Source organism: Agelaius tricolor, unplaced genomic scaffold (assembly GCF_023055355.1).
Source record: "Agelaius tricolor isolate 1412-34295 unplaced genomic scaffold, bAgeTri1.0.p SCAF_12, whole genome shotgun sequence".
Taxonomy (NCBI): Eukaryota; Metazoa; Chordata; class Aves; order Passeriformes; family Icteridae; genus Agelaius; species Agelaius tricolor.
This window is the reverse complement of record NW_027269272.1, coordinates 2,031,332-2,045,814: the sequence shown is the minus strand read 5'-3', so window position 1 is coordinate 2,045,814 and position 14,483 is coordinate 2,031,332. Positions and strand designations below refer to the sequence as shown.

At 43.5% G+C, this 14,483-nt stretch overlaps 1 protein-coding gene across 2 annotated transcripts in view; it reads left to right on the top strand.

Annotated features, from left to right (window-relative positions):
- The window catches only part of AMER3 (APC membrane recruitment protein 3), a 42,199-nt gene continuing 27,716 nt past the window's right edge, over nucleotides 1-14,483 (top strand). Inside the window, exons 1-2 of one of the 2 annotated variants that reach the window (XM_071437096.1) lie at nucleotides 1-157; nucleotides 7,262-10,311. In XM_071437096.1, the coding sequence (XP_071293197.1) occupies nucleotides 7,283-10,294 (3,012 nt within the window). In that variant the 5' untranslated portion in view covers nucleotides 1-157; nucleotides 7,262-7,282 and the 3' untranslated portion in view covers nucleotides 10,295-10,311. Of the gene's footprint in view, nucleotides 158-7,236; nucleotides 10,312-14,483 lie in introns of both variants that reach the window. The other variant, XM_071437097.1, reaches the window with a different exon arrangement.

Sequence of the window (14,483 nt, the reverse complement as noted above, 5' to 3'; positions counted from 1 at the left end):
GAAGGAGGAGGAAAAGACAGGGGGTGGAGAGTAACACTGGAGAGCAGCAGTGGTCCAGCCCCTCAGAATCTGAAAAGCATCACAGGAGCTCTGGATAAAGAGCAGCTTCAGGAGCAAGGCTAGGAGACAGAGGATTTCTGCTCACTGATAAAACATGGTGAGTAGCATTTTTGTGATCTGCCTCGTTTGCTCTGGTGCAATGGCATTTCTTTTGCTCTGACACAGTGACTCTGAGTGAGTATTATTTTGGGATGACTGCTTGTTTTTGAAGCATTGCTTTTTACTTCTTTTTCCATATATCTGGCAAGTCTGTGCCTGTATTTATAAAAATGCACATTGTATCTCCTTTTAAAGCAATAAATTACTGAGGACAGCCAAAGCAAAGTGTTAACACTTTGCTGTCTGCTACCAACAGGCTGCTGGTCAGGGCAAGAAAAGAAAAGCTGTTTCCTTCTCAGGTATGCAGTGGAAATTTCTGCTCTGCTGCCTTCTCTTAGCAGTACAGTGATGACTGGAAAGCTCCCTGCGCAGGAGTTAGAGCTGGCTGCCCTTTTGCATGATGTAATTGGAACATTTCGAGCCAGTTACGTTTCTTTCAGCCTCAGGTATAGAAGAAAACTGAGAGAGGGGTGCAGAGATTTTGTCAGAGAAGGAGAATCCTTTTGTCATGGGCTCAGCCTCCTTCTGCCCTGCCCACACCCCATGCGTGGCTGGGGGATGCTGTGGGTGCCCAGATGGGGCTGGGGGATGCAGTGGGTGCCCCACATGGGGCTGGGGGATGCTGTGGGTGTCCCAGATGGGGCTGGGGGATGCTGTGGGTGCCCAGATGGGGCTGGGGGATGCTGTGGGTGTTCTAGATGGGGCTGGGGGATGCTGTGGGTGTCCCAGATGGGGCTGGGGGATGCTGTGGGTGCCCCAGATGGGGCTGGGTGATGCTGTGGGTGCCCAGATGGGGCTGGGGGATGCTGTGGGTGTCCCAGATGGGGCTGGGGGATGCTGTGGGTGTCCTAGATGGGGCTGGGGAAAGCACTGGGTGCCTCACCTGGGGCTGAAGGATGCTGAGGGATGCTGTGGGTGCTGCTCTGCCCCCAGGGATCCCTCCTGTCAGCACGAGGCAGGACAGTGTGCTGGGAGTAGAAACGTGGTTAATTTTACTATGAAAAATCCTGAGCTCCACAAAACAGTTGTCAGGGCTTAAAGGAAGGTTCAGACTTCCCTATAGCACATTGCTAATAAGATTAAGCATTTAAGTGCACATCTTTCTAGTATTCTGCTGGGGAGTGTAAGATTTTACTTTGTGGGCTCAGTGGAATGAGGGTTGAATTAAAAACACACTAATGTGGTTTTTGCTGGTTCTTCATGAGAAAGCCATTGCCTGACCTAAATGTATATGCAAATATTTAGGCATCCTGGGTTACCCAAGAGAGACAAATGATTAAGGGGAATGATAAGATCCAGCCACTAAGGGTGATGAGAGGAGTACTCCTAAGGAGAGGCATGATCTCAATGCAGGTTTGTGTGTCACACAGACGCCTTTAAAAATAAACATTCTGCTGTTCCCTGAATCACGACTGTCCCTGATTACATCCTCCATCCTTTCCACCCTGGTCTTTTCTGCTTTCTAATGGAGATGAGATGGTAGCAGGGTAATCAGTTTAAGGGAGAAGATGAGCTCTGCTTTAAAATCCTCTTTGCTTTTCACCAGAAGAACTGTTATGTTTATTTGCTCACTAGAAACAGTGTTACAATAACTGCAGTGAGAATATCACTACCCTCTGGCAAGGAAGCCGTATTCTGCTTTGCAATTAAAAATCAAATTAACAGAATGAAATATATGTTCATGATTATTAGTGAGTATTCCCATTATTAACTTTCATCTTCTCACATAGAGAGTTAGTATTTTTGCCTGTAAATAAACAGTCTTATTCCAAAAATCTCCCCCCACCACACGCTTTACAGGGAACACCAGCTGTTCCTTATGCACTGCTAATTGATTAGATACTAAAGATTAAAATTAGTGTTGTTCACTGACTTTAAAAGTAGCTGTGGCTTTCACCACCTCATGCTTGCTTATTTTTTGCATTTTAGGACTTCCAACTGGTGGCCAGTAAAAATCCTCCTGAGGCTAAGAATCAGGAGAGCCTCCCAGAGTGCTCTGTTCTTCTCTGTTCTTCTCTGTTCTTTCCCATTACATGATTTATCAAGAAATATTTGTTAAAATTTTAATAAATAAAAATGCATGGATTTGAATCTTAATGCATGTCCATATACCCAAACCAGAGAGATGCTTTCAGGAAATTAAATTATACTATGATTTCTGATGGAAAAGCAGGGTAACGTTTTCAAAGGTGCCTCTGATACTCAGCATCTTAAGTCTGATTGATATGAAGCCACTTGTGGAAAAGGGATTTTGGACTCACTCCAAACTTGTATCCAAAACCACAAAAGCAGTACAAAGAGAGGTTTTCCCTCATTTTTACATTAAAAATCTTGAAAGACTATTCAGTGTTTATCAACTTTTCTCATTTAATAAAAGGCAAATGCTTGGAGGGAGGTGAAATTCAGGTGCCAAGTGACATGCAGAACTCTGCTTAGCAAGAGACAGCAAGACACCATCTCCACATCTGCCAGTTGTGAGGCATTGTTAGTGTGATGCTTCACTGACAGTGATATAAATGTAAAGAAAGAACATTCCTATCTCCCCTTCAAAACCACTATATTCTGAATTTTACCTATTTCTATCTCCAAGAGAGATGATTATATATAAATTACAATCAAACAAGCAAGCAAGAGAGGTCCAAGCTGGAACACTGATGAGATTTTGAAATAAATGAACCTCAATTACATTTTTTCTTACTTGAGCAAAATTATATTTGAGCCAAACTTGCCAAAGATGGAGATTTTAAATTTCCTCCTTGTAATGGTGTTATTTCTATCCATGCAACCTCCCTGAAACAGTTACTTCTACTTTCCCAGTAGGATGGTATTCCTAGAATTACATGTAAGAGGACTGATGTTTTACCTTTTCTTTGAAGATAGCATAAACAAACCTTTCTACTGAGTTATAAGCTAGAAAGATGCAACAACTTTGACCCAGCCAAAAGCCCAGAGCAAGGTTCTCTCATGTTCCATCACAGAGGGAAACTTGAGGATGGCTGGCAGAAAGTGCTGGGGCCGTGGGCAGAGACAAATGTGACCTTTCTCTTTGGCTGACATGGCAGAGGCAACACCTGCAGAGTTTGAATCCTGCCTCCACCCATTTTCCCAATGAATGTCTGGCTCCATTGCAGCCCTCTTTGGCCATTGTGTGTTGGCCTGGGCTTAGGGGGGATTTAGGCCATCTGAATATGGCTCTTATTAACCAGAACAGTTACCTAACTCAGTTTTGCTCAGGTCCTCATAACCCAGATCCAGAAGCAATTGCTTTGATTGTCCTAAAATCAAATCTCCTCAGCCCACAGGAAAGTGTTCATGTTTCCATTCTAAAACTTTATTTTACTTTTAGATGAATCACAGAATCTGCAGTAAAACCTCCTGGTTTTAGGAAAAGGCTGTGACACACCCTGCCCAGGTGGTGTATGTTTGAGCATGAAGTAATTCTGTATTTTATGAGCAATATTATCCAAATGTAAAGGAAAACCTTACTCCCATTATAGAATCAGCCTCAAATCTGGGTCTAATTGCCTGCTTAGACACCTGTGAATCCTAAAAGTGAGCAGCTGGTCTGATCAAGCCAGATAAAAAGTAGTTTACTGTGGATGGGAAACCTCAATGCTGCTGCTGCACCCAATCTTGTTGTAAAAGACAACTAAACTGTAGCCCAGTGTAAGATTTGAGGATCCCTCTATTTAAACACATTCCATAAGCAATTTTGCAGATAGTAAAAAAACATTTTGTTATTAATGAAGAAAGGATTGAGACTCAGTACACTGACTGCTAGTTTCCACAAGTTTCTGTTCTTTACAGTGACTTTTAGTTGAAAATTGTATTTCCTTTGCAAAAATGGAAATCAGACCCTCATGTATCTTTTATCCCTGAGGAAGAAGTGACATCCTGCAAGTCCAAGAGAAGAGTAATTGAAAAGGAACAGAGACAGGCACTGGTGTAGCTGAGTGCATGGGTCAAGAAATCCCAGAAAAATGTACTATGTTTTGAATGCCTGTAATAATTGTTTATAGAATTTTGATTTAGCTTTATGTAACCACTGGAGGGTAACTTTCCCTTACAGCACTTTAATCTGTTTCTAACTTCATTGGTACAGCTTCTGGGGTTAGAGATAGAACTTGTGTCCCTGCAGAGACCCAAAAAACCCCGGTATCATGGTATAATCCATTGCAATGAAAAAGGCTAAAATTATTAATAGATATAGAATGAGCAAATCATCACATAAATGTTTCTGGTCTATTTTTGGAAAGAAGTTCATTGATAGTTTACATAACATGAGTATGAAGAGGAACTCAGAGTATGGGAAGTTACAAAGCAGCATCTAAGATGAATGTTTTACAAAAATCTGTAGACTCTGGTAGCCTGTCCTGAGGAGCCCTCCAGGAGTTGACTGAGCAGGTCCTCCCTTTCTTTTGTTCATTTTAAAGAACATTTTTAATGGGGAAGTTTTACAAAGATATGACAGTCTTAGAATAAGCAGGATGACCCAATGAACTAGATACTAAGTCTGGCATGAATCCTGGGGGAGTATTAGAAATAGAATATATGGGAATAAATAGTAACATTAAATAATTAGAACACAAATTTGGTGATTATATATATACATAGTAGATTAAAAAAACCAACAAATCCAACAAACCAAACCACAAAATCCCCACAAAAACAACACCTAACACTTTTTTCCTCATCAGAAGAAACTGAAAAGGTAGCATCAGCTACCATCAGTGTATCTTACATTATTATACTAGAGATATTCTCAGTAAATGTGTTACTTGGGCCATTTTGCCTTTCAAGATAAAACTGTTCATCTAATCTATTAAAAAAAAAAAAGACATGAGAACAAGCCTTGAAGTTTCAAGACTCAGTTATCAAACTGGTCATCTATTGTGTTTCTTATCAATGAGATACAATTCAGATCAAACATTACTTTATTCCAAAAATTATCCAATGTCACCCTAAATTCTTAGCTTTAATACGTTTCATACTTGACAGTAAATAAATCCATCCCTAAAAGCCTTTTTAATGCATCTGCACAAAATTCCCAGCTATGCAATATCCTGCAAAATGACCTTTGCTTAATGCTCAGAATGGGCAGAAACAGCTGCAGGACTACAAAGAGTCCCCCATCCCATTGTTGTAAGGCTGGCACTTGCCAATGTCACAGACCTCTGAGGAGCTTCTCGGCAGCAGCAGGGACACAGGGACACTGTACCTATTTCTGCACTTGCAAAGGCCTGAGGTGTCAGACACTCTGTTTCTGGGATATTAATAACTGGTCTTGCATCAGCTTTTTCTTATTGTTTTCACAACCCTGCTGGAGTTCTGCATGCTGCATTGCTTGTCGATCACACCTTGCTTTTCAGAAGAGGAGTGCAATCGTGTCCCAGTGACCTATTTCTAAATATGCAAAACAAGTTTCCTGCAGCATCAGTGAACTCCAGATACCTGACAGGGTTGTAAAATGTTTACTGGCTTTCATTAAGACTGTTCTGTAACACTCACATGGAGTGCCAAGTGCAGATGAGTGTGCCAACATCTCAATCACACTGATAGATGCCCATCTATCACTACCCACCATGTTTCCACTGCATGTCAAATATTCACACTTTGCCCTTATGTTCTTTGCCTTCTGCCACTGACCTACATTTATTTGTAAACATTGCTAATCACCTGTTAGTTTGCAGCTTCTAGAAGAAAGGGGCTGTCACTGATCTGCCTGCTGAAGTGCTCCCAAATACACAGTCCTGCATCTTGTGAGGTGATGGTCAGAGTGGGGCTGTTCCAGCAAGGCTGGCAACTGGAAAGCTTCTGGAGGCTACAGACAGCTGTTATAGTTCAAAATAGCCTGAAGACTGCTTTAAGTTCTATTTTAGGAGTACAAAGCCTAGGCTGGGTGCTGAATTTAAGATCTCCTGTTCAGTGTCTCCAATTGTTTAATTATGTCTAACCAATTCAAAACAAGATAAATCATTAAATGAGGTTTCATTTGGGAGAGATCCAAGCATGTTCTTTCAAGAACAGGACTTGGAGTTACTGTGCTGTTTCCCACCAAGTAAAAATCTGATTGGTCCAACAGCTTTTAGGCAGTGCTTGCCTCATCCCTGACCTACCTTTGTGGAAATCCATTGACTTACTCAATATTTGAGTTGATGCATGACAGGAAGGGATCAGATCTTTCCACGAAAGAACTGCCGGAAAACTGGCAGTGACATGGCTAAAATAATTAATGAATAATTAGATTTATGAAAATATAAAAACAGGTTCAATACTAAATTATATAGGCAGAGCCTGGAACTGGCATTGATACAGATACTAGAGTATTTTTAGAAATAGCTAATCAATGCACAGTGCAGACTGAATATGGCAATGCCTCTGTGTGCTACTCTGGTCTTTGTAAATTGGAGATGACACTTTTGTCATGACTTACAATGATTTTCAATGTGGCATTTTTGATTTTTGACAATAAAAGTAGCAGTGTAGAAAATTATATATTATGCTCAGAGGGAAGCAAAATCAGTAATTCAGTCTCTGCATGCTTCCAGGGTAGTACCAAGGTTTATGGATTTTCTATTCACAGATAAAGATTATTTGAATATAAAGTGAGCATTGTGTGTCGAAAGTTTGATCCATTTTCTTAGGAGATTTCCCAACTTAAGATTTTTGTCCTCCTCTAAGGTACAGATCCATGAACTGCTGCCTACCAGATACACACATTTGCATGTTGAACTTTCTCAGGCATTGCTTTTCACTGATGCCTTCAGAACAGGACCTTTACCTTGTTAAAGGCCATCCTGAAGTCATAATCCTCAATGCAAATCTGTTTATTTCTATCAGACAAAATGTTCTGTGAGCCTCAACTACCAACCCATAATGTGCACTCTTTTCTCCATGTTGAATCTTCCAGCCAACACACCTTTAGTTTCACTCAGTCTGTTTCTCATGCAGTACCATGACTCAATGATGGAAATGTCTGATGGCAGAGAAACTCAATTTTATGCTGGTTAGAAACCCTTCCTCTGTTCTCCAGTTGTTTTCAAAATTTACAAGTCCTACCCACCAACCTCATAATAGTTGTGTTCTGCTGTTTTCTTTACAGAAACAGATGTGAGGAAGCAGTATGGAGCTCAAGAGAGGAAAGACCTTCATAAAATCCAGTGTGCAACATGAGAAAGTTCCACCAGTGCATGCAGCTCCCACCAACAAAGATGAGATGGGCAAAGACAAAAAGGCAGCTCTGGAGGGGAACCAAAGTGTGGCTGAAGTCCAGCTGGCATGTTTGGCCACACACAAGAACTACAGATTTTCTACCAGAGCAGCAAGGAGTGGAACTGGTGGTCATAACCTGGAAAAATCATCTGGCTCCTCCTACAAGCTTGTAAGGAAGAGTAAAACCCACGACTGCGTTGCTGAGGCAGACAAAGCAGAGAGCTGCAGCCCCAGCAGCAGGGCTTGTGAGGAGGGTTTTGCTGCAAAGGGCAAGGCCCGACTTGTCAATAGCATCAGCTTTTCAGGGATGTCCAGCTCCAGCAGTAAGAAGGAGTGTGTGGTCAGCCCCAGCCAGTCTGCTTGCAGCAGTCAGATGATTGATTACAGGAACTTTGTGCCACAGATGCCTTTTGTACCAGCTGTCGCAAAAACCATTCCCAGGAAGAGGATTTCCCTCAAGAGATCTAAGAAAGGGCTCAGAGATATATTTCATATAAGAAAAAATAAACCAGACAGCCTCTCATTTCTGGTGGAGAAGGACAAGAACCTGTCCTCTCCAGCCTGCAAGAGTGAGTTGTCTGGACGTCTTGCAAAGTATCTTTTCAAAACTGGAGAAGCTTGTGCAGCTGATTGCTTGTCACAGGACTGCTCAGACAGTGAACTGCAGTCTGACTCCTCCTATGACTACTGCAATGCCCTGTGTGAAGATGTTGCCTCCCTGAAGAGCTTTGACTCCCTCACTGGCTGTGGGGAAATCTTTGCTGATGAGAGCTCTGCTCACCTGGAGCTGGAGAACAGCAAAGACCTTCTGCTGAGGCGAAGCAAGCACAAAGACAGCCCTGGCATGGGCTCCTTCCAAGGTGGGGTGGAGCAGCTGGCCTCTCCTGGCCAGAATGAGACAGTGGAATTTGCGAAGTTTTGGGACAACATCAACAAATCAGTAAGGCTGCATCAGAGTGCTCTGTTTGAAAAGAAGTTACTGAAGATACCTGGTTCTGACCCAGAAAAGGACAGAAGTCAGGCTGCTGTACTGGTCACAGACCCCCAGGTGTCACCTGATAAAGAAGGTGACAATTCCAAAGCCAGCTCCACAGAAACAGAAACACCAAAAAGTGAAAACCAGGAATCCACATCCACGAGTGATGAAGGCTACTATGATTCATTCTCTCCCGGACAAGATGATGAACTGAAGGAAGCTCAGACCCCTGGTGTCCCAGGTAGATTTCCAAGAGACAGCTACAGTGGAGATGCCCTTTATGAGCTCTTCTATGACCCAAATGAAGTCAAAGTAAGCCCTATCCTTGATGATGACTTGTGTGCCTCTGAAAGTGTTTCAGAGCAAGCCATTGAAATCCCTTTGTCCATTTACAGCTTTCATGTTGGAGCAGAGGAGAACATGGCTTCCCAACCAACTCTAGACATCATTAGCCAGGGTTTTTTCCACAGCACATGGAAAGGCAAAGAATGTTTGCTAAAGCTGTGTGATACTGAGCTTTCACTGACCATGGGGATAATAAACTGGCTACGAAAACACTCGGGACTCATCTCCTCCCCTGACTCTCTTCAGAGTCCTCAGTCACAGCCAGAAAAATCTAATGATTCATTGATCCTGCCCAGTCACAGTCCAGAGCAGAAAGGGAGCACAGAAGCTCAGCAGGAGACACCAGGCAAGGGTGAATCTAATACATGTAACCTATGTGTGCCTTTGGAGGAAAGCAAACACGCAACCCAGGCCTCTTCAGCAAACATTGCTGGAAGAGACCACAGCCTGGACTCCTGCCTGAACACATCTGATCTGGATTGCCAAGGAAGAGAAGGGAGTCACCACAAGGACTTATCTACAGTGCCTGGGACTGTGGAAACCACCAGATCATCAAGTTATGCACCACAATCACAGGCTAACAGAGACAATCTGCAGACATCTTCAACTGAGAATGAGAAGGTAGCAATTTCCCTGGGATGTGAGACATCCAGAGATAAAAACCCACTGCCAGAAAAGCTGGACAGCGAGAGTGGTCCCCAGAGCTCTGAAAATCCTTCATTAGATGATAATAACGAAGTAGAATCATGTTACTCCTACAAGACTGCTGCGACCTCACTCCGAGATCCCCCTGAGAGGGAAGACAGAAATAAACCAATGTTTCACTCCCTCTCTGTTTCCTGTGACAAACCACTGCAGCCTCTAACCCTCAATCACTTCCAGAGCTACATGAGCCCCACACCAACAGAGAGCAGCACTAACATAGTGCAGCTCTTAGAGCACTGTGTAACACAGGTGGCATCATTAAAAATCAGCTATGAAAACAAGCACCTAGAAGACAAATACATTGGGAATGAAATGAACAGTATCATTCATAAGATGTCTCAGTACAAAAACAAGTTATTGCTGCACAATGAATGCAGCTGCCTTGCTCAAATTCCAGAATATCCCAGTATTCCTAGCACAAACCAATACAACTATGACACAAGTTTCCAATCTAGCAGTCTTTATCATTTAAAGCAAAATGGGGAGCAAATTTGCTCCGAAGATCAGAAAAGTAGAGCAAAAGTCCTAGATGAGGTTATTCAAAGCAAGATCAATTTTGAATATGCCCAGCTGAATAATCAAGCACTCTCCTATTTAAAGGACTTCAGTCTCAGTCCAAGTGACTCTGGCCCTGACACATCTCTTAGTAGACCAACATTTTTACCTCTCTTTAACTCTGTCTGCTCAGACATAGCTGGTACCTTCTCACAGGGCTCACACAGCACAGCTGTCTGTCTGTCTGACCCTCTGCAGCCTGAGGAGGCCAAGCAGTGCAGCCCAGGGCCCTGGAACTGTGCAGAGAGCCCCTGCCATGGCCTGGCTGCAGGGACTGCTCTGTCCCCTCTCCTAGAGGCAGTGGCCCCGGATACAGCAGTGACAGCCAGGAACCACCAGTGACACCCTGCATGGAGAAGGTGAGTGCTTAGGGGAAGGGGAAATTAAATGTGAAACAATTCAATCTGTTCCCTTTTCACAGAGGGACACTTAACAGCAGAGGAAGCTGAGGGATCCAGGGTCTGTCGTTTATGCTGGGGGTCACACGAGAGGGCCAGGGATCTGCAGTGTGAAATCACAGTGCAGACATGGCCTGTTCTGCAGGTGCACAGTGTGCTGTGCTCTCAAGCACAGAGGAAAGGCCACAGTGCTGTGCTGGTGCTCCTAAGTGCACCAAAAGGATGGTCCTCCCTCTTCCAAACATGAAGTGTTTCTTCAGAAGGTGCAGTTTGTCTCTGGTCAAACTGTGCCATGGCAGAGCAAGAGCTGAAGCCAAGGCATTCTCCGCATGGAGGGCTTGACAGGCTTCTCAAGAGAGGGATTACAGGCTCTGTGCTGCACCTCAAGCTTTTGAAAATCCTTCAGCCACACTCACATAGCCTAGGGAGAGCCAGAATCTGCCCTGTACGAGGGGTAAGAAGCACCTTTGCTGCAAATCAGAAACAGCTGATGGAGCACATGGCAATTGTGCTGGTTCAGGTTTGTCTGTCACATGAGGCTTTAGGCCAGAGCAGGCACTATCTGTACGGAGCTCTGACTCTGTGCCAGCTGAGAAATCCTCTGGCCTCCAGCTGCTGAGAGGAATTTGTTGTAGCAATATGAAACTTGGGCAAATTCTGTGTCATGTGCCCTGCCAAATCTGACAGATTGGCTGGACTCTGCCCAGCCTTGGCCTCTGAGAAGGCCCCTTTGGAGGTGGTGGAACACAAAGAGGAGACAAGGGCCAGGACAGAGAATCAAGGAACAGCTCACAATTGAACAGAAGGATACAGGGAGCACAACATTTCTTTGGCTCTTGCTGCTCACAGCAGTGTGACTGCTCTCTGGTCATCTCTAAAGGTTTCCCAAGCAGCACAAACAAAAAAGGACAGTGTTTCTCTCTGTGTGAGGCAAGAACACCCTTCCATTTTCTGGGAGTAGATTCAGCCTCCTGCTTTTCTATTTATGCCACTGTGCAAATGACCTTGCCCACTAACAAGTCTCCCATTGCAGACAGGGATGTTTTTCAGGAGTCTGCATGAAGCTAAGGGCCAGAGTCTTCCATACCCTTAACAAACACATTGTATGTTATAATCTGTTCATCAGTAAATTAGGTTTTTCTCAAATGAATGAAGTGGTCTTGGGTTTTTTTCCATTTTTGTTGTAAACAATGCTGCATTTGTGGTGGTTCTGCTGATTAGCAACTCACCTTCTTGTGTCACCAGAATTTTTAGCAAAACTTGCCATCCAAGGACACACCACAGTCCTTAGAACTACTAATCTCTTTTAGATATTTCTGAAATTATAAACTGAGTACAGATGAGGCAAGGTTTGTGCTTACAGCTAGTATATGTATGGAACCAGGTCTAGGCAGAGCTGCTTGGGGTTAGGAGAACAGATCAATGTATGCATTGGCCTGATATTTTTATTTTGCGGTGAATATTAATGCACAGGGTACTGCTAGGAATATAGGCTAGGAATGGAAAGGAATTCTAATATTGAGGAGTGGAATGATAGAAACAGAGAAGGGAGCTGTGTGACTGTCAGGAGTGGTAACAGACTTTACACTGAGCAAGACATAACACAAGGAGACATTACTGGACCTGGGGCACATTCTCTGCATTGTATCAAGTGGCAGCTGCTGTGTGCCACCACGTGCCAGCACTGATAATACCTGCCATGGCAGGAATGTGACCAGGTCATGCTTTCACCTGAGTCCCAGAGAAAAGGCAATTCAAGCTTTTTTTCCAAGAGGGAACTGCTGATTTTTGATAAAGGTTTCTCAAACAGTAAAATGAATGAAATATTAGAATATAGACAGGATTTCTATATTCATAAAGTGACTTTGAGGACTGGGCTCATTTTAAGGAATAATTTAACAGCAAGGCTGCAGTTTGTTAAAATTTTTTACAGAAAAATAATTTAGACAATAGTTAAAATGTCATTTAAAAGAACTGGCTGTGGAGACAGATCCAAACACTGGTGTGTGACTGGTTTTCCCACCCGATATTCTCTTGCCTGCCCATATAACAGATGGCCTGCAGGTTTGCCGGAAATGTTCAATCTTTGTGACAATGACTCAGGGGCTTTGCCTCAGCCATGGGGGTGGTAGAGCAGGAGAGGCAGTGTACAAACATGGTGTCACCTCAGAATCCATGGAGACAGACAGCCCTGAGAAACACTCCTACGCTGGACATGACTGTGCAAACTGCGAGAGCTCAGGCACAAAGAGTGCTCTAAAATACCACAGCGAGGAGCTGGGAGACAAGCGACAGATCCAGAGGTGGCTCCTGCTTTGTCCCTCAGATCAAATGCAGCCCCTGATCCTGCCATGGGTTCCCAGGTTTGACCTGAAGGAGGTGGGAAGGAGGTCTTGCCATTTGTCGCAGGGCAGAGGAAAAGTCCTTATCAAACCCATTAAAATATCCAGGTTTTGTCAGCCCATCTCAACATCTCCCAGGACCCACAGTAACAAACAAGCCCAATCTCTCTGCTCCAAAAGGTGTTCAGGGTTCCCCTGGGCCATGCCTGGTCTCTTGGGTTTTGCTACCTGACCAGCACAGACACAGGACTGTGATGAAGAATGGTACAAGAAATGGCAGTCACAGCTCCTATTCCATTTCCCCCTTCCCTGGCCTTTTAGAGAGAAATCTGCAAACACCTTGTATCTGAGCTCACAAGGAACCCCAGGCTTCCTCACATGGGAATATGGAAGGCTTATGTAGAAAGTGAGAATTACAGATAAAAAATGCAATGAAAAGTGTAATTTTCATTCTTCAGTATCTAAAGATTAGGACTTAAAAGTGAACACAATCCAACCCCTGAATAAAGAGAGGATTCCTAGATCTGTACATTCATGAATCATAGAAAACAAGCTGCAGAAATTTGTGATTTTCAACCACACGTTTTTCATCAGGAAATTTAATTTTCAGAAAGGAAGCACAGTCCTCAAGCAGTGCATTGGGAGGTCTTTTCCTGACTCTTAAAACCCCTGGAACTGACCAAACAGACAACACTGGATGTCATAGCAATTGAACACATGTAGAACAAAACACTCTCTGCAAACAGAAGCATTTCAGACCACTGAGCCATTTCTACCACTTAATGGGGTTTGAGCTGCATCTTCCATTAACTGGTAGATGTGACAGAGCAACAAAACCTCTTGTGCCCCCAACAATATGTGCTCACTTCATTCAAATGCTGAACTGCCACATTATGCACCAGTTGAAGATTTTGGATGTGTTTCAGTGATAGCCCTGAAAGGAGTGCATTGCAATAAGCTTGCCCTCAGGTCAGAAAAAAATACATAACTGTCAATCAAACAGGGATTGCTATAATAGATGGGGCAGATGTGGAAAAAAGAAGACAGTATTGTATATGTGATTGCTGTTATCAAGGAACTGAGATTCAGAAGCAGATAAAATAGAGCCTAGGCACTGCAAAGTGACAGAGGAATGTGTACCTGATCCTCATCAGCTGAAGGGCTACTCCTGGTCTAGCAATTCCTGTAATGCTTTTTATTCACTCCTGCTTCAGCTTCACTCCCTCTCTCTTAAATAAGGTTGTATTTCTCCCAGGCATATAATTTCTCTATCTGATAGGCATAGAGAAGGCAGACTGCAATATTTGGATTTGGTAAAAAAGAAAAACAGAATGAAGTCTCATCTGTGTATAGGCACTTTTCTGCTCAAGTAGGGTATTATTTCTCAAAATGGTCAGAGAGATACCTTAACAGGTGAAAAAATAAAGGCAGAACCTCTTTGCACACAGCAGGAAAAGTGTATGGTAGCTTTTGAAGTCTGTTGTAAGAAATCCTCCTATTTCCATGCTCCCTCCATGGCATAGTAAAGGATGGTGTCTCAAGCTGCACATGATGAAATGTAACAAGGATACAGCACAGAGACAGCCAGCACATCTTCTGCACTGGAAATGCCTCTGGCTCTGAAATACACACCTGTATAAAGTCAGTTACCCAGAGCACGTTGCAGTGGGTATTGAAATCTCATCTGACAGCCCACCAGCCACGCACACACACTCCTGATCACACAAATGCATCACAAGGTACAAACGTTGTGTTTGTCACACGTGGTACCATGGAAGCAAAGAGCAGGGA